The sequence below is a fragment of the Chlorocebus sabaeus genome, chromosome 23, assembly GCF_047675955.1.
Source record: "Chlorocebus sabaeus isolate Y175 chromosome 23, mChlSab1.0.hap1, whole genome shotgun sequence".
In the NCBI taxonomy this organism is placed as follows: domain Eukaryota; kingdom Metazoa; phylum Chordata; class Mammalia; order Primates; family Cercopithecidae; genus Chlorocebus; species Chlorocebus sabaeus.
Genome location: NC_132926.1, coordinates 31022919 through 31042051, shown reverse-complemented (window position 1 = coordinate 31042051; position 19133 = coordinate 31022919). Strand labels below are relative to the sequence as shown.

Here is a 19133-nt window from a genome sequence, read left to right as displayed (position 1 = left end):
ACCATATTCCAAAGCAAGGGTTGGACAACTGGACAACCACAGCTACTTGATGTGGAAGCTGCAGGGGACCTTAACTGTACTGGGTCTTGGAGGATATTACTGTAAATGGAATTAAGCATAGACTCTGGAGTCAGGCAAGCCTGAGTTGAGATCAAACCACCACCACTTAGAAACTGTATCCTTGAATAGGTTAAGGAGCTTCATTTTCCTCTAGTAAAAAGGGGGAACATAAAAACGTATAGAATAATCTTGGCATCGTAGTATGCATTCTAATAATTATAATTACAGTTCTGTAACTGTCAGCTTCCAGCTCAGATGCTGTTGTAATATACCACACTTCTGTTATGGGACCTGGGAACAGAAAAGTTGGTTCCCTCTCAATCCATCAGTGCTCTTTTTAACTCACCAACTATAAAATATGGGGGCTGGATTCACAGTCGGTGGTATCTGTTCCCCCACATCTCCAGACACAGCTTTTGGGGGCAGGAGGATGAGGCAGGCAGAAGAGATGGAGACATGGACCTGGGTCAAGCTACTGGGTGCTGGGATCAAGGTGCAGGTCAGTGGGGGACAATGCACTGGCCTCAGTAGGAACTGCCCAGCCACAGGAACCCTCAGGGAAAATGAATTTGGGGTTGTCCAACCTCCATAAGAAGCCATTTCCAAACCTCAAGCTCACTAGGCTAAGGAGCAGGGCAGAAGCAGAGCAGCCAAGAGACTCCTAGAGAACCCTTTTCCCTGCTATTAATTCAACAAATATTTATTGAGTACTGATCATGTGTTACTTTGGATACATTAGTGAACAAAATGAAGAGTCCAGCCCTTGAGGAACTTACTTTCTAGGCTTGTCCTAGGACACTCCCTCCAATCTCAGTCCCATTTTACAGAAAATAAACCAAGACCTTTAGCCCCCTTCTCAGCAAGTTCCCAGACCAGCTCTGTAGGGGTCAATTCTACTGGGGCCACTGACTTGTTGTGTGACTTTCAGAAGTCATTTGCCCTTTCTGGACCTCCATTTTCCCACTGTAACATCAGGGCTTTGACCTGGGTGATCTGCAGGTCCCTGCCAGCTCTGAAGGTCCTGCTATTCCCCTAGGATATGTCAGTAATACCAGCACCACACTCCTGAACCTCACTTCTGCAGTGTAAGTATCAGCCCATCAAACCGACCACGCCCCTGCCAGGAGCCTTCACTTGCAGACAGGGCCTGGTGTAGACACGCATAAGCTGGACCTACTTCTCAGGGACACCCAGCAGAGGTGACTGGGGTGGGCGGGGGGTCTTACCTGGGCATCTTCCCGTGCCTGGTCCAGGTTTTCTCCTCCCTCCTCACGATTCCCCTGCAGCAGGAGCAGCAAGAAAGGTCAGTCCCCAAGCATCGACCCATCTCCATCTCTGCACCACCACACGCCCTGCTCATTTTCACCTCTCTGAATGCTCTTCCTCATCAGTTACACAGGGATGAAAATCCTGCCTCCATAAGTAGGCTGTTGTGGTCATTGAGAATGTGTGCAAGGCGCTCAGCACCAATGCCTGACACGCAGGAAGCTCTCAGTAACCGTCAATGAGGGCCTGCCATTTTTGTTATGGGAATTCAAGAGACGGTGACAGAAGCTCCCAGGTAACAACACAGGAGAGGGTCACCCACATGGCTTTGTTGTGTGAGCTGGGAGCCCAAAAACCCAGGCCAAGGGCCACCAGGGAGGATTGTCTGGAGAAGGTGGCACCATGTCAGCTCTGACAAGTGAACACCAGGGACAGGCGGTGGGACTCTAAGGAGGCAAGTGGGGAGACACGCCCTCTCCATCAGGAGTGCACTTGTAACTCCCCTGTACCCTCCACTCAGTGAACCTTCCCTTCCTCCCAGGCCTCCAGATGGGCAAGCAGACCTGAGGCCCATGAATTCACTCACCGTGGCCAGAGAAATGAGGATCCTCCTGAAGTGGCCGGATGTGTCTGAGCTCAGAGCATCCTCCAGGGACTTGTGATAGTCTGAGACAGAGAAAGGAGGTGTGGGTAGCTGCTGGCCAAGAAGGATTTCGTTGTGGGGAGGGAGGTCCAGGAAACTCAGGCTTGAGCCAGGGCAGTATTGGCAGGGGGAGGTGGGAATGAAAGGGTTTGTAACTGGCTCAGGGGGGCATCCAGCCATCCTCCTGCTGATTTTGTAAGGCAATGGGCATTCTCATCAACCCATCACCTCCCCTCCATCCCCTCGGCGCTGTGCCACTTGAGGTCCCATTGCATCTCGCCTTTAATATTTAACAGCCTCTTAAGTCACCTCCCTGTTGTCATTCTCTCTTCCATCTTCCCTCCTGCATGGCAGTTGCTAAACCCAAAAGCAGAGCTCTGACTATGTCACTCATGTACTCAAAAATTCTACCATTTTAAAGCTGCTTATAAGATAAAAAATTTAAACTTTTTTTTTTTTTTTTTTTTGAGACAGAGTCTCACTCTGTCACCCAGGCTGGAGTGCGGTTGGTATGATCGAGGCTCACTACAGCCTCGACCTCCTTGGGCTCAGGTGATCCTCACACCTCAGTCTCCTGAGTAGCTGGGACTATAGGCACATGCCGCCACACTTAGCTAACTTTTTTTTTTTTTTTGAGGCCGAGTCTCGTTCTGTCACCCAGGTTGGAGTGCAGTGGCGTGATCTTGGCTCACTGCAACCTCTGCTTCCCAGGTTCAAGTGATCCTCCTGCCTAAGCCTCCTGAGTAGCTGGGGCTACAGGCGCATGCCACCACGCCTGGTTAATTTTTGCATTTTTAGTAGAGATTGGGTCTCACCATGTTAGCCAAGTTGGTCTCGAACTCCTGACCTCAAGTGATACACCTACCCTGGCCTCCCAAAGTGCTGGGATTAACGGAGTGAGCCACTGCGCCCAGCCAATTTTTATATTTTTTTGTAGAGATGGGGTTTTGCCATGTTGCCCAGGCTGGTCTCGAACTCCTGGGCTCAAGCTATCCACCTGCCTCAGACTCCCAAAGTGCTGGGATTACAGGTGTAAGCCACGGCACCCAGCCAATTTAAACATTTTTGACCGGTACTCAAGATTTTTCAGAATGAAAATATGTGGCCACTTGCTTAAAAAGTAAGAATTTCTGGACAGCGATAGCATAGCATGCAACCAAGTGTGGGGCCCTTCTGGCTGTGGGGCCATGTAGAACTGCATGGACTACACACCCCTAAAGTTTCCCTCCCTCTCTCCAGCAGGCTGGAATGTTCTCTCCTCCCACTTCCAGCCAAGCCTTCTTATACCTCCAGGCCTTTGTCCTTCCAGGACACCTGTCTTTCCCTAGACACAGGAATGGGCACACCCAAGGGGCTTATCAAATCCTCAAGGACTGAGGGAAAGGAGACAGGCCAGAGTCCTGGGCAGAGCTGTGGGCTGGGGTTGGAAGCTGGGGGGCCTGGCTCTTCTCCTCCCAGCATCTGGGCCCAGGCCTCCCAAACTCACCCTCCTTATAGGCCTCATTGATGGCCCGAATTTCGGCATTGGTTCGAGTGGCCAGGATTTCAATGAGAGCCTTTTCATCTGTGCCGGCTCCCTGGAATGTCAAGACAAAGATGATCTCAGCCATAGTTCTGACCACCTGTGCAGAAGTCCATGGGGCCCGGACGGCTAAAGCTCAGGCCAAGCCTTCCTGGATTTTCTCCTCACCTCCAGACATGGCCCCCAGGCCTGAGACCGCGGCACAACCAAGGCTGACTGTGCCAGCCTCTCAAGATTCCCAGAACCTCCCATGGGAACTGCTTTGCCTTCCAGCCCCCCAAAAAGAAAAGGTATATAGGCGTGTGTGTATAACACCACATACACACACGAACATCTGAATGGAAATATCCACATGTTAGTATCTGAAGAGAACAGAAGGACACGCACATGCCTCACGGTGTTAACTAGTGGTGTGGTCTCTGCTTGAGTGAAGGATCACAGACGATTGCTATTTTCTTCTTTTTTACTCTGTATTTCTTCAAGTCTTCACAGTGGACATGTATTATTTTGTTAGAAGAAAAAAAGTTTTGTGCTTAAGATAAAATGCTACATTATTTTTTCTTTTGAGACAGAGTCTTGCTCTGTTGCCCAGGCTGGAGTGCAGTGGCATGATTACTGCAGCCTTAACCTCCCAGACTCAGGTGATCCTCCTATTTCAGCCTCCCAAGTAGCTGGGGCCACAGAAGCATGCCACTATGCCTGGCTAATTTTTATACTTTTTGTAGAGACAGGGCTTCACCATATTGCCCACGCTGGTCTGGAACTCCTGGACTCAAGCCCAAAGTTTTAAGAATATAGGCATGAGCCCCCATGGCTGGCTTACATGTTTATTCTTGGATGTGAGGAGTGATTCGTGAATTGAGACATTACACGCCCTGGACTACCGCAGGCTGGGGACCTGTTATGCAAATATCTGCATACAGGGAAGTGGGGAAAACTATCAGGGAGGAGAGAAGGCAGGCAAGATTGATTGATTGATTGATTGAGTCAATGACTAATTCACTCATTCAAATACTTGTTAAGGCACCTATTATGTGTTAGCCACTGTGCAAGGTGCTGGGGCTACAGCTACCAAAAAGAAAAAAAAAAAAGTCCAGGCATGGTGGCTAACGCCTGTAATCCCAGCGCTTTGGGAAGCCGAGGCGGGCAGATTACCTGAGGTCAGGAGTTCAAGACCATCCTGGTAAACATGGTGAAACCCCTTCTCTACTAGAAAGACAAAAAAATTAGCTGGGCATGGTGGCAGGTGCCTGTAATCACAACTACTCAGGAGGCTGAGGGCAGGAGAATCGCTTGAACCTGATAGGCAGAGGCTGCAGTGAGCCAAGATCACACCATTGCACTCCAGCCTGGGTGAAAGAGCGAGACTCCATGTCGAAAAAAAAAAAAAAGGCAAGAGGCAAGACATGTTCCCTGCCCTCAAAGAGGTTACTAATGGTCCTGCCTTCTCAGATCCTAGGAGACTCATCCTGATTGAGATCTTCAATCATTTCTTTGTTAGAAGCAGGTGTCTGGTGAGGCAATCAAGAAAGTCCCGAGACTAGGGTCCAGCCCTGGTCTCCCCCTAACTCACTGACTCTCTGAGCCTCTGTTTCCCACTTGGAAACTTTGAAAATGGAAAGGATTGAGTTGGGTTAGCTCATTGATCTCTTCTATTTCTGAACCCCATGTCTTTAGATCATTTGCTTTTTGGCTTAGGTATTTTAAAAAACAATCATCTCAATCTGCTTAGCCTAGGCCACGTTTTTATAAAGTCCTCTAGCTCCCCATTGCTGCCTTCCTCTTAATGCTCAAAGGGCCAAAAGCACTACTGGTTTTATGTGGTTGTCAAGACAGGCTCTAGAGTCAGACAGACTGGTCTGAACCTCAGTTTTGCCACTTCATAGCTCTATGACCTTGACCAAGCAACCTAACCTCCAAGTCTCAGTTTCCTCATCTGTAAAATGGTGACAAAATAAGAATCTTGCCTTGTGGCTTGAGGAGACAACTAATTGAACTAATGTACCTAGCCTGGGATAGTTACCATATGCTCCTTATAAACAGTATCCACTAGTACAGCTGGTACCTTGGGAAGCAAAGCAGCAGTTCTAGCAACTTCTGGGCCAGGACATAATGCTTTCTTGTTTAGTGTAGGGTCAGGTCTTCGGAGTTAACAATGCCCTTCATACCTGTGACCTTGATTGACCTGTCCTAGTTTGAAGGGCAGAGGTGACCATTTCCATTTCCCAGATGAAGGCACAGAGGATTGGGAAATGTAAGGAATGGCCCAGTCACACAATGAATGAGTGGCAGGGGTGGGCTGGAGTACAGACTCCAACTGCTGCTGCTTTCCTTCGAGACCCACCCCACTTCCTCCAGCGGCTCCACGAGCCTCTTCTGACACCAGCGGGTGTGTGACTCAAGCTGAATCAACTTGGAGTAAATGCCAAGACTGTTGTTGGAACTCCTAGGAAGAAGGAACTCTTTCTGCTGGAGCTGCTAGCTGGCAGGATGGACATAAGCCACCCTGCCACTATGGGGAGAAAGGCTGCCTGAGAGTGAAGCCGTAAGAGAGGACAGCAGATCCGAGATAGGGGTGGGCCAAGGGTCCACAGAACATCATTTGAGTCTCTGGACTCAGATCTAGTCCTGTAGTTTTCAGTTACAGGAGCCAACATCTCCTTCTGTGTTTATGCCAGTTTGAACTGAGTGTGGGAGGAGTTCTACCAAGAAGTTATGGCTAATCCACCTGGGCTTCTGAGGACTACCTGTATCCCCACCGGCACCCAGACACTAGACCCTCTGGTGCCAACTGTACCTCCATGGCCTTCTTCAACTGCTTGGCATCGTAATGGGCCGGTGGCATCATGAGCCCCAGAATCAGCCTTGCCAGGTCTCCAGAGATCTCAGACTTCAGGTCACTCATTAAGTCCTGAAAAGGGCAGAGCCCCAGTCATGCCAACATCAACACTTGCCCACACATGACCCAGGATGGGGGAGATGGAGAGAAAAAACGGGTTCCACATGAGGGATCGTGGAAGCTTGTGTCTGTCTTTGCTGATGTTGCACTTATTATTTAGATGAAGCCACAGAGGGTAGGGAAAAAACAGCCAGGAGGAAGACCCACTCTCCTTGACACAGGAGACAGGAACAGGAAGGGAGCAGTGCTGAAGGACACTGTTTCCATCCAGGGGGAAACGCACCCACCTAAGCCAGATGCCACCAATGTGCAATAATCACTGACACTCAGTTGGGGCCTTGAAGCCAGCTCTCTCTGTGCAGAGGAACTGCAAGACGCCCAAAGCACATTGAAAACAACTCATAGCTCTGATCTTGGCCCCATGCTGCACCTCTGAGACCACTGAGCATCTCACACACGTGTTGCCCATCACAAGGAACTGGGGGAATGGAAAGATACGTCTGCCCAAACCCAGTGCTGGAGACACTCTGAGATCACATGACCACACAGGGTCCCACTGCCATGAAGACCCTGGTGCCTAACTGTGCAGAACCGACGGGGACAGGCTGAGCTCAGTCAGGCAAGGTGCATGCATGTCGCACCCAGAGCCCAGGAGGAGGTCCTTACCCGGCCAAAGTGAGACTTGAAGGTCTGCCGGATCTGCTGCCGCTGGGCATTGCTGCGGTGTGTGATGATATCGATGATTGTATCTTCATCAGTCCCTGAGTCACCAAAGCCATATGCCTCAGAAGAAGGCCTGTGGCTCTCGGCTTTCCCCATACACCGCCCGCTGATGGCCCCTCGTCAATCTTTGTCAGGGTAGAAGACTGGCTAGGCGGCCATGTGCTTCTGAGTCCCTGCAGTCTGCTTGCCTATGGCTCAGGTCACTGATTTCTGCTGGGCTCCTCCCTCCCTTTCCTGTTGACACGCTGAGGAACAAGGACAGCTGGGAGGTAGAGAGTACTGGGTTGGGAGTCAGGGCCTCTGAGGTCTAGTTCTGGCTCTGGCAATGGCTACCCACCCTGGGCAAGTCCCCTTCCCTTGATGGGACTTGGTTTCCACATCTGTAACATGAAGAGGCTGGAGTAGTTACCAACGGAGCCTTCCAACCCTGACAGTCCAAGTCCTGTTAGCGACTCTATGTCCTTTCTCTTCAACTCTCTGGGAGCTGGACCCTGAGTCCCTCTAACCACAGCAGGTTGACTCTGGAAGGCATTAGGATACCACTTCCGGCTTCTCAGATTAATGCCATCAACCGCAGACCCAGCACGGGGGTCCTTCACGGCATTTTTACCTCTATCATCCTACAGTCCCAGGCGAGCTTGGCAGATATCATCATTCCCATGAGACACGTGGAAAGGAAGCCCAGGAGGTGATGGACTTAACCTAAAGCCTCCTGGGAATTGCTGTCAGACAGACAGGGCAGAAAAGGCAAAGAAAGCCAAACCCTAGATGGCCAGTCCCAGGCTGGACTTTCTGAGCACAGGCCCAGCTGATCTGAACCTGTGGGTGCAGTACTCCTCCCATTGGTGCCAAATGTAGGTCTGAAAGAACTGCCCAGCAGGGCACACTCCCACCATAGAACTGGGGCTCTGGGGTTCCAGGGTCCATAGTCCTATTTTACACATGGGGAAATTCAGACCCAGAGTGGCTGAGAGGCTCACCCAGAGTCACACGGTGAGTCAGCAGCAGAGCCAGGGCACCACACCAATTCTATGATCTGGTACTTTCTTCAGTGCCAGAATACTGCTCCCAGGAGGCTGGGGGACACCTTGGTCCCTGGGAAGGGCTTCTGTCAAGTTCCTTATGAACCCTCTCCTGCCCCTCCTCCTTATACTCCAGAAGCTAGGAGGGTGGAAACTGGAGATCAAGTCTTCTTCATCCTGCAGACTCTAATTTGAAACCTCACTCTGTCCTCTGCCAACCCACGGCCGAACCCACCACACCTGCTGACCCGAGACCAACCCTGCTCCCTTCCCATCCCCCGTACCGAGTCCCTTCATGGCTTTCCGCAGCGCTTTGGCATCTGCATCAGGGTTGAAGTCATTGGCTGGGCGCACAGTTCCCTTCAGCTGTGAGAAGCAGAAAGAGACTCAGCAGGTGTCTGAAGGCCCCCCGGGGGCCAGGCTGAGAGACAGCATGCGAGGGTGGGAAGCTCTCCCCATGAGCCCAAACCAAGCGGCGTGGGTGGAGAAAGAGGCAGAGGTGAAGCCACAGCAGACAGACCCTGCACAAGAGCTGAGAGAGAGAGAGAGAGAGACAGAAAGAGACAGAAAGATAGAGAGAGAGAGAGAGGGACTCAGGGCTGGGAGCACGGCAAGTCCTGGTCAAGGGAGATTGGCTAGGCTCCTGCCTGCCACCGGATCTGCCTCGGTTCTAGTGCCCCTTGGCTACTTATTCCACTGGAGCCTCCCCAATTCTTCTGAATCCTACCCTACACCCCCTCTGCCTCTTAAAGAGTCATTCCCCCTGAAAAGGCAGCAGAAATGTTCTGAAATACCAGAACAGAGTTTCCCAAATTTCAGTCACTCCTGAAGGACTTTCACTTTTCCAAATCAGCACACACACTATGCCATCTCTTAATGGTTTTATGTAATTCAACTTCTTTTCCGACTTAAATACATCCATTTTTGAAGTGCATTTAAAATCACTCCCAAAGGGCAAGGAATTGTATCCGTTTTATCCTGTTATATATCCCAGGTGCCTACAACAGTGTCTGACATATAATAGGCACACTTAAAAAATAATTGTTAAGTGAATTAATGAGGCTTGGCACAATGGCCCATGCCTGTAATCTCAGCACTTTGGGAGGCCAAGGCAGGAGAATCGCCTGAGCCCATGACTTCAAGACCAGCCTGGGCAACATGGTGAAACCCTGGTCTCTACAAAAATTAGCCAGGTGTGGTGGTGTCCACCTGAGGTCCCAGCTACTTGGGAGGCTAAGGTGGAACGATCACCTGAGCCTGGGGAGGCTGCAGTGAGCCATGATCGTGCCCCTATACTCCAGCCTGGGTAACAGAGTGAGACTCTATCTCAAAAAAACAAAAACAAAAACAAAAAAAGGATGAAATTACTTTCATATTACTACCATGAATTAGGAAGTTGATACCATGTATCATAAACTGATAATTTACCACAAAAATCAATGTAATAAAAACAAAAGAGGTGAAATACCATGAAATTGAACATGATGCCTCTGCTTGCCAGAAGTTCTGAAACTTAAAGCGAGCTCTCTCAGCTTTCTCTTTGTGAAATAGGAAAATCAGCAAGTGTTGCAGAGATGGTGGCACCAAACCAAGACTTCCTCTTTGACATAATCAGAAACGCTGATGAAATTGAAAAGGAGTGCCTTTCTCATTCACTATGTAGAGTTCTGCGTTATTCAACCCTGCCAAACTAAATTCACTTCTCACATCACCTATGATCATCTGCAAAGATCTCTTGACTTATCATTTGGGGAACGCTGTCCTAGAACATCAGAGCTCAAGAGCCCTAAGAGATCACCAAGATTGCCATGTTAACCCCTCACTTTAAAGATGGAGACATAGAGGCCCAGAGGGAGGGGGCATCTTCCAAAGGTCGCATAGTGAGTAAGTAACAGAGAGCTCCAAGGTCCTGCACATTTTTGTGTGGGCCAAGCGTTGCAGTCTCTGGAATGGTTTGCCTAAAGTACTTTAGTGAAACCTTTCATTCCTGTCCTTTGTGGACCCCCAGTCTGAGGATGCTCAGGAGGACAACCTGAAATCCTCCAGTGCACCCAGGGACGCCCATCTGTTCTCAGCTTTCGTGTCTCTGAGGCCAACTCTTTGGACCTCGGGCGGGACAGGCCCCTCCATGGAACCAGCCAGGTCTCCATTTCAGCAAGCCTTGTTAGTAAGTGGGCCAGAACCCTTTCCAGCGTGTCAGAAGCTAATGCAGAAACCAGGTGCGCCCCTCCACCGATTCATCCCTCCAAGGGAGAAAAGGAAGCTTCAGATGTGAGAATCAACGTGTCGGGTTGGCCGCCAGGGGGCAGCTGGGTGCCAACCAGAGCAGCAGGAAGGCGCAAGCAGAAAAGCTGTGGTCAAGAGGTCAAGCAGGAGGAGGGGAAGGTCTGACCTCTATTCGGGCCACTGCACTAAGTTCCCACATCTGATAGGCCACCTGCGCTGCCTCCGGGAAGAACTGGCCAGCAGCACTGGAATGGAGGGGTTTAGGGAGAGGACAGGAAGGAATGTCATCATGGGCAACACTCCACACAACACATACACACACGTGCACACACCACACACACGTGAAGCTTTCTTTCTCTCCAGCCTATGCCTCCTCCATTCACCAGGGTCCTCCCTCCATTTCTGAGAACCTTCCATCTCTCGACACCCCCTGCAATGCTGCCTCTTTTTTTGAGATGGAGTTTCGCTCTTGTCACCCAGGCTGGAGCACAGTGGCGCGATCTCAGCTCACTGAGACCTCTGCCCCCCGGGTTCAAGCGATTCTCCTGCCTCAGCCTCCTGAGTAGCTGGGATTACAGGCCACACGCCTGGCTAATTCTTGTATTTTTAGTAGAGACGGGGTTTCACCATGTTGGCCAGGCTGGTTTTGAACTCCTGACCTCAGGTGATCCGCCCGCCTCAGCCTCTCAAAGTGTTGGGATTACAGGCGTGAGCCACTGCGCCCGACCAATGCTGGCTTTTAAAGGCAGCCTTCCTGGCTGCAGGGTCCAAGCAGGATAGGATTTTTCCAATCTTTCAGCCTCCCCTTTCTTCCTTAGAATTTGAGTGTCTTCTATCCAACTCTCCCCTCTCAAACAGGCCAATGAGCAGGCTATGGCCATGCAAGCCCTACATCTCCTCCTGCAAAGTGCCTGGATGTATCAACTCAGTAATATCTGCTGAACTGCATCAACCTCTATGGTCCTTACCAAAGGTTCACAGGAAATTCTTGCACCCCTTCCATAATTGGATCTTTATAAGTTTCCAGAGAAAGGAAATCAGAGTGCCTCCTGTTCCCTTTCCAGCACACAAATTTGGTCAAGTAATGCCCCAATTTAATACTCTGGGAAGAGGCCCCCATGTCCTCCCACTTCTCTGCCTTATTTCTCTCCCTAGTACTCCATAAATGCGTGACCTGGGACATATGAATGAATCGGGCTGCTCCTTCTCACTCCTAGGCTTTTCTATAGGTGATTTCCTCCACCCAAACACTGTCCCCAGACCCCCTCTTCACCTGGCTCTTCCCTTTCCTCCTTGGGTCTCACCGTGTATCTCCAAAGAGCCTCTCCTTGGTCTGGGCTAGGGCATCTCTGTGTGCTTTTATATACGCTTTCTACATGGCACAGCCAGTTCTCCCCAGCACAGGACTGCTCCCTTCTGGAAACTGGTCTGTATCCCCTTCTGGGCTATGGCCTTCATCAGGGGCTTCCTCACACGGTCTGCACCCAGAAGGCACTTAACACATATATGCTGCATAAATGAATATGCAGAGCAGGAATGTTTCCTTTTCCCATTTAACAGGTGATGAAACCGAAAAACGGCTATGAAATAGCAGGGCTTGGACGCTCATAATCTGGTTCCTGGTCCACAACCCCAGACTGACTTTCCAGGTTCACAAGAGCAGACATCTCCATATACAGGAGACCACGCTCACGTTCAGACCACCACACGCTCAGACACACAGATCCACAAGCACAAAAGATACCAGCAAAGGCCGCCTTTCACTTTTGCAACGCTCCTGGCTCAGGGGAATCCCCAGCTCATCCAATTCACCCATCAGGATGCGAGCCAGGAGAGTCCCTGCCTGCCACCCCAAGGCCATGCCCTCCAGCCAGGGGCCAAGAAGCCACTTACTCATCATCTCCCCCACACAGCTTCAGTAGAGACTTCTTGTACTCGCCAGAGGTGTCATTCTGGAGAGAAAGAAAGAAAGGTTACCTCTCACCCAGCCCTGGGCTCCTCTCAGGCAAGGAGGTGAAGGTTCTGCACAGCCTAAAAGAGGGGAAGGCTGAATGAACACTTATTCATAGCAGCCCTGGCCCTCCTGTGCTGGTTAATATTGAATAACTGGTTCTTAGCGGGAGGTTGGGGGAAGCCCTAATTTATAGTATTTGCCAATTTCTGTGGTGTAAATACTTCTAGCAATGGACAATTTCAAGTTACCAATATGACTTCACTACCAATATGCGGAGTTGAGAGGAGACACTAGCTGCCCTTTCAAGCCAGTGCCCCAGCACAGCAGTGCCACCAGACAGTCCCCAGCCCAGCCCTTCCATGTGAAATATGCATGGGAATGGGGTTCCATGAGCAAAAACATTGGGAAATGCAAAAAATTAAACAAATATATATATATTACACAGATGCACATATCCATATAGATGCATATTCCATATCCCTCTTGGGGCTTCATATCATAATGGACTTCAAAATATGAAAGGCTGTGAGAAGCTCTGAGGTAAAGAAACTGGCTTATTTATCTTTGCTTATTCTGGTTTATTACGCACTTATTTTCCCATAGAACACTTTTGCACATAACACCTAAAAAAATTACCCTTTGGAAACATACTTTGGAGAACACAACTTGGATCTCTTTCTCTGTCAGCCCATAAAGCTTTATTTCAGTCATCCAAAAAAAAAAGGGAAAACTTCCCTAACTTTACATATGTCTCCTGATAAAGCCTCAGGGGCCAGATGTCCCAGGGTCATCACCAATCACCCAGCTCACGCCAAAGGTTCCCCATTAACCCTCATTTGTGTTCTTTGGTGTTTCCCAGCCTTCCTCCAGGAGACTGTGAACTCTCACTAACCTTAGGGCAGAGTCCTCACCCTTAATTTGGCTTGTGTGTCCTTCATGACCCAGCCCCTGCCTCCGTCTGTAGCCTTACCACTCACAAACACCCCTAACAGTTGCTTTTCTGTTGAATATCCTTAAATTGCTTGAATGAGCCACAAGACAGGGGCTCCTGGAATGTCCGAGAGACTCCCACTTCCTGGGACATTTCCTTTTCCTGGGAATAGTCCCTAAGTCTTCTGTCTTGGCGAAAAGCTCTATGCTCCCTTCTCTGCCCCCATGAGCTCTGCTGACCTTGATCATGCTGTAGAGGGACTTCTCATACTTGGTCCGGAAGATCTCCCGAATGTCGAGCATGTCCAGCTCACTACGGGAGACCATGATGCGGATGAGGGTGTTGTCCCGAGTCCCCAGGCCCTGCGAGACAAGTGGGTTTGGGGAACATGGACTTGAGAAGAGGTTAGAGTGCCAATAGCTCCCAGCTTAGTTGAAAATCCTATTTTCATAATAAAAAGTTAAAAATTAGAGCAAAAGAAGCAGACATTGCCTTTCCCATCATTGAAGCTCTATCTATGCTCCTCTTACTGTTTTTTGTTTTTTTTTTTTTCTGAGATAGGGTCTCACTCTGTTGCCCAGGCTGGAGTGCAGTGGTATGATCTCAGCTCAGTACAGCCTCTGCCTTCCGGGCTCAAGCAATTCTCCTGCCTCAGCTTCCCGAGCAGCTGGGAGTACAGGTATCTGCCACTATGCCCAGGTAATTTTTGTACTTTTAGTAAAGATGGGGTCTTGCCATGTTGGCCAGGCTGGTCTTGAACTCCTGGCCTCAAGGGCTGCCTTAGCCTCCCAAAATGCTACGATTACACACGTGAGCCACCGCGCCCAGCCCTCTCACTGTTATAAACCTCTTCTTCTCTCTTCATGTATAATTTTCACACTTGATTTTCCTTATAATTTTACCATAGCTTTGTAACTGTAAGCAATACACTTAGATTTATACATTCTGGAACTTTGCAAATATACCGCTATGCATTTATTTTTTTGCCATGCTATTCTTGATAGTCACTCACTGGGTTGTTTCTAGCTTTTTCCTAATATAGGCAATACTGTTATAAGTATTCCTTTTTTTTTTTTTTTTTGAAGAGACAGGGCCTCACTCTGTTTTCCAGGCTGGAGTACAGTGGTGTGATCACATAGCACACTGTGTCCACTGAAGCCTCAAACCTAGGGGCCCTGTGCTCCAGAAATCCTCCTGCCTCAGCCTCTCGAGTAGTTAGGACTACAGGTATGTGAGCAGCAGCATTCCTGGCCCTAGAGCTCACCTAGGATGCAGCACCTTCACCAGGATCAGCCCTGTGGCCATCCCTGAAGGGCTCTCTTTGGCCATTGGATCCCAAGGGCTTGTCAAAGAGGCCAATAGTCCTCTCCCCAAACCTCATTCATATCAGCCCCGCCACACACCTTCATAGCCTTGAAGAGCCTTTCAGCAAAATATTCTGGGGTGCTCCGGATACATTTCACTGTGAAGAGGGAGCAAGAGGTAGAGTTATTCCGGCTTCCTCTGAAGGGGGATGGGATGGCCTGACTCCCTCTTTGTTTCTGTTCCTTGAGGACCACCTAGCTCAATACAGGAAGAACCGTGGTTCCTGATAGCTCACAGCCCCAGAGCACCCCAGACCACTCCACTTTCACCGCAAACCCAGGGAATCAACAGGAAATAATCTTGTTGAAATAATCTTGTAGAAGTCCATCACAAAGACAGACCCCCTTTATCATTCTAGTCCTTTTGGTTTTCACAGGGAATTGAGCTTGGGTGGGGGAAGGGTCTGGGGTGAAGGAGGAAAAGGCATTTGTTTAGACCTGCTACACCAGAAGGGTACTGGCAGCTGAGTCATTGTGAATCCCACTGAATCACTGTGAGTCCCACTGGCTGACTACTTCAAACAGGGAGGGCAGGGGATGGCTCTGGGAGGGACAATAAAGGAGCTGCAGGTTTCCCCCAAGAAATACAAACACACAACATATTCTTGACTCAGACATGCTAACTGCTGGAATGCTGGAATTGCAAGGGCTTCTGGGGAGGCAATTAAGGCAGTCCATCCTTCCGGCCCACCCCCCACCCCACTTAATAGACAAGGAAACTGAGGCCCAGTAAGCAGAAGTGACTTGCTCCAAGCCAATCTGGGAGACGCCCTGGTTTGAATCTTGGCTCCACCACTGACTAGCCAGCTCCTCACATCCTCACATTCTCAGTACCCCCAACTCATTACAAAACTACCCCTCAGCAAATGATCAGCCTTGGTGAGACTCAGTTTCCTTATCTGTGAAATAGAGATCATGGCAGTGGCCACTCCTGGGTCTTTTTTAAAGATTACACACTCAGCACAGTGCCTGGCACGCAGCAGACGCTCCACAAAAGTCAACTATTATGATCATTATCCTCAGCCCAAGTTCAGAGCTCTTTGTCACCTGCCATGGTGGAGAAGGGAGCTGGAGGAAGTCAGTACCTGAGGCTCAAACCCCTTTCCCTTCCCCAGCCTCAGCCATGCTGCCCTGGAGAAACTTTTAGAATTCACGGCCCACCTGGTTTTCTCCTTCCCAATTCTATACCATGTAATTCCCCTTTCCATTCTCAGCTCCTTGTTCCTAGGCCAGTGTTCCAGAATCCCCTAAAACCCGCAGGAATCCAATGTCAGGACATACCTACGGCCAGCATCAGCTTCTCAAAGTCCCCAGACAGCTCCCCTCGGATGCTGGCTTCGATCGGCTTCCCCGTGGTCTTCAGATACTCATCGAACACTGCGTCAGACAGAGAGACAGGGAGGTTTGAGAGTGCCTCTGTAACCCCGAGAAGAAACGAGGACTTCAAGAGCAGGCGGGCGCAGTGGCCAGGACCTGACGGTCCACCATGAAGCTAGGGCTGGTGCTCTGATGGAGGCGACTGGGAGATCACGCACATCACCAGCGTTGTGCAGATGAGCTTCACAGCTGGTGAGGGACTGCACCGCATCCCCTAACACGGAGACAGGACTGGCACTGGAGATGGAAGGCCAAGCATCCTGTTAATGACTTTGCTGAGGGACTGTACAAACCACTGTCTTAATATTAGGTTGGTGCAAAAGTAATTGCGGTTTTTGCCATTTTTTTTTTTTTTTTTTTAAAGTAATGGTAAAAACCACAATTACTTTCGTAACAACCTAATAAACTCAGGACTAGAGTTTGAATTGGGACTGAAGTAGCTGTCATGTTCCATCAATGGTAAAGAAAAGAGATAAAGGAATTCTTGGCATAAACCCAAGGGAGCAGCTTTAGGTCTTCTCTGGAGCTTACCCAACCGAAGATGCTGCTTGCTGCGATTTCCCAAGATGTAAATGAACTGGGCTTCATCTGTTCCCCATTTCAGTTCCCCTGCCTCGTATAGGTCCTAAAGGGGAAGAGGTGGCACTTGACTGAAAGAGGAAACCTCAGGAGACAGGACACACTGACCAGGCCACTCAGAACTGCTGCCTGATCCCTGAACACACCAGTAATTGGTCGCCTGAGGACCTCTGCGTATAAAACAGTTATGCATCTTTTAATGATAGGGATACATTCTGAGAACTGCCATTGTTAGGCGACTCTCCCATTGTGTGAGGATCGTAGAGCACGTACACACACCTAGATGGCATAGTCTACTACACACCCAGAATTCATGGTATAGCCTATTGCTCCTAGTCAGCACACCTGTTTGGCATGTTACCTTACCGAGTACCATAGGCAACTACAATACCATAGGCAACCATGGCAAGAATTTGTGTACCTAGACACATATAATCATAGAAAATGCACAGTAAAAATATGGGGTTATAATCTCATAGGACTAGCATCACATATGTGGTCCATAATTTATTGGGACTAGCATCATACATGTGGTCCACCATTAACCAAAACGTCATTATGTGGTATATGACTATACCTATATGCCTTTCTTCCTTTCTTTCTGGAGAAACTCCTACTCAACCTTCAAGGCCCAGATTAAGTATTCCATTTTTTCTCAAAGTACTTCCCGATGCTCCCAGGCAGAGTTCTGTTTTCCTCCTTTCCTCCCTCTCCTAGGCTCCCATAGCTTTCTGCTTCTTTATCACTTTGATCTACTGTATATGATAATGACTTCTTCACATGTCTATCTCCACACTATTGTATGAGCTCCTTAACAACAGGGACTATGTCATAGCATTCTCTGTATCTGCCCCTGTAGTGCTGCTGGCATGTACTGGGTACTCACAACACCTGCAATGTACAATATATTGATAGAGAAGGTGTTTGTGTGATTAATGCATGCCTGTCTCTCCCAGTACCACTTGATTTTGTTCATTAGTGATTTCCCAACGCTTGGCAGAGTGCCTAGCACATACTAGGTATTTAACTTCAATAATATTAAATAACTGAATGAATAAAGAAAGTTCCAAAGTACATCTCACCAATATTACATATGGGATATACCTTTGAAAGATAACTTATATCTTTTCTTCAACAAAGTACCAGTATACATGATAGCTGTGGCTGGGTTATTTCTGGTATTTGATGCAAATGACTTCACCTCCAGCCCTTCCCAGGGCCCCAACCTCTCCCCTCCCGAGGCTCTTCTGCTGTGCCTCAGGGACTTTCAATGGTGCTTGTTTACCTGGACATCCTGTTGTACCAGGTCCTCGCTCACTACATCATCCTCCTCCCTGGTTCCCTGGGCAGAGAGACAAAGAATATGTGTTTCAAACACTGCAAAGCCAAGCCAGGAGGGAGGCCTGGATGCCAGTGGTGGAGACAGGGAAAGCAGGAAAACCTGGTGACTCAGATGTGTCCAGAAGCAGTGACTGCTATTGCATGAAGACCACAGTATCTATTTTGTGAGGCAATGAAAGGGTCCCTCCCTCTGGCCTTTCCCTTCATTATCAGGGCTGGGTCCACACAGGAGAGTCCCAAGAACAACCGAGGTTCTTCCAGGTGTCCCCAGCTCAGAGGTAGGCAGAGCCTTGTCCTAAGGACATCTCTGAGGACAGGGCCCCAGGTTCTCGAGGGTCCCTGCCACAGATCCTGGCATGGCCCATGACACTCCTCCAGCAATGATTCCACAGGGGCAAAGGATCTGAACATCTGCATTCTATTAGGAGCTCTTATGCCTAACTTAAAGAATTCACCAATAAGGATTTGGGTCCAAGATCTGAGCTCACAAGCTACAAAGTCACCAAATCCTAACGGTGCTTCTGTCGTTCTGCCCAAGCCCTTTGCCCCACCTGATAAGGAGGCTTACAAATAGAGGAGGATGCACAAAGGAAACAGGGGAGAGCAGTACTCAACTCCTTCTTACATGGGCAGAGGTCTGCAGGTGGCCTGGAGAGGTCTACGGCCGCCCCTTCTTCCCCCTGGATTGTGCATTGCAGGATCTCAAATCCCCTGGGTTCTCTTTGGGACTGAGCAGAAGACAGGGCTGGCAAGCTTACAACGTGTGCCACGCTGCTGCTTACTGTCAGACCTTGAGGACACAAAATGCTTGACTCCAAGATACAGGGATACGACGCTCCTCTCCAGAAGAAGCAACTTTGAAAATGGGGCACAGGTCACACCATCTCACTCCTGAGGTTTCTCCTGATCGTTCCCCAGCTGGTTAATATGGGATTGTTATGGCAATGAGAGGAACAGGGTTGGGAGGAGCTGGTATAAAATGGGAAACGGGGGACAGAGGAAACATAGAGGTGGCTTAATTTATATACAAAGTTTCATAACCATCTGGTCCTTGGAGCTGAGCTTGAGACATCTCAATGCCTGTTCCCTCCGTGCCTGTGGTCACAGAGATACCTAGAGGGCCAGGTAGACAACATTCGTGGTGAAGTGGGCAGGAGGCATATGATCTCCAGCCCGCTGCAGGCATGCAGAATGCAGGTCTGCTGCTACCCCAACTTTCAATACAT

General features: G+C 49.4%; 1 protein-coding gene across 2 annotated transcripts in view; it reads right to left on the bottom strand.

Annotated features, from left to right (window-relative positions):
* The window catches only part of ANXA6 (annexin A6), a 57944-nt gene that overhangs the window by 16018 nt on the left and 22793 nt on the right, over window positions 1–19133 (bottom strand). For both annotated transcript variants that reach the window (XM_008015039.3, XM_038005816.2), the window contains exons 8-20: window positions 17852–17908; window positions 16519–16612; window positions 15892–15987; window positions 14650–14708; window positions 13486–13608; window positions 12255–12313; window positions 10528–10606; window positions 8420–8501; window positions 7057–7151; window positions 6289–6402; window positions 3456–3546; window positions 1913–1992; window positions 1287–1340 (exon numbers count right to left, since the gene is read on the bottom strand). In XM_008015039.3, the coding sequence (XP_008013230.3) occupies window positions 1287–1340; window positions 1913–1992; window positions 3456–3546; window positions 6289–6402; window positions 7057–7151; window positions 8420–8501; window positions 10528–10606; window positions 12255–12313; window positions 13486–13608; window positions 14650–14708; window positions 15892–15987; window positions 16519–16612; window positions 17852–17908 (1083 nt within the window). The remainder of the gene's footprint in view (window positions 1–1286; window positions 1341–1912; window positions 1993–3455; window positions 3547–6288; window positions 6403–7056; window positions 7152–8419; window positions 8502–10527; window positions 10607–12254; window positions 12314–13485; window positions 13609–14649; window positions 14709–15891; window positions 15988–16518; window positions 16613–17851; window positions 17909–19133) is intronic.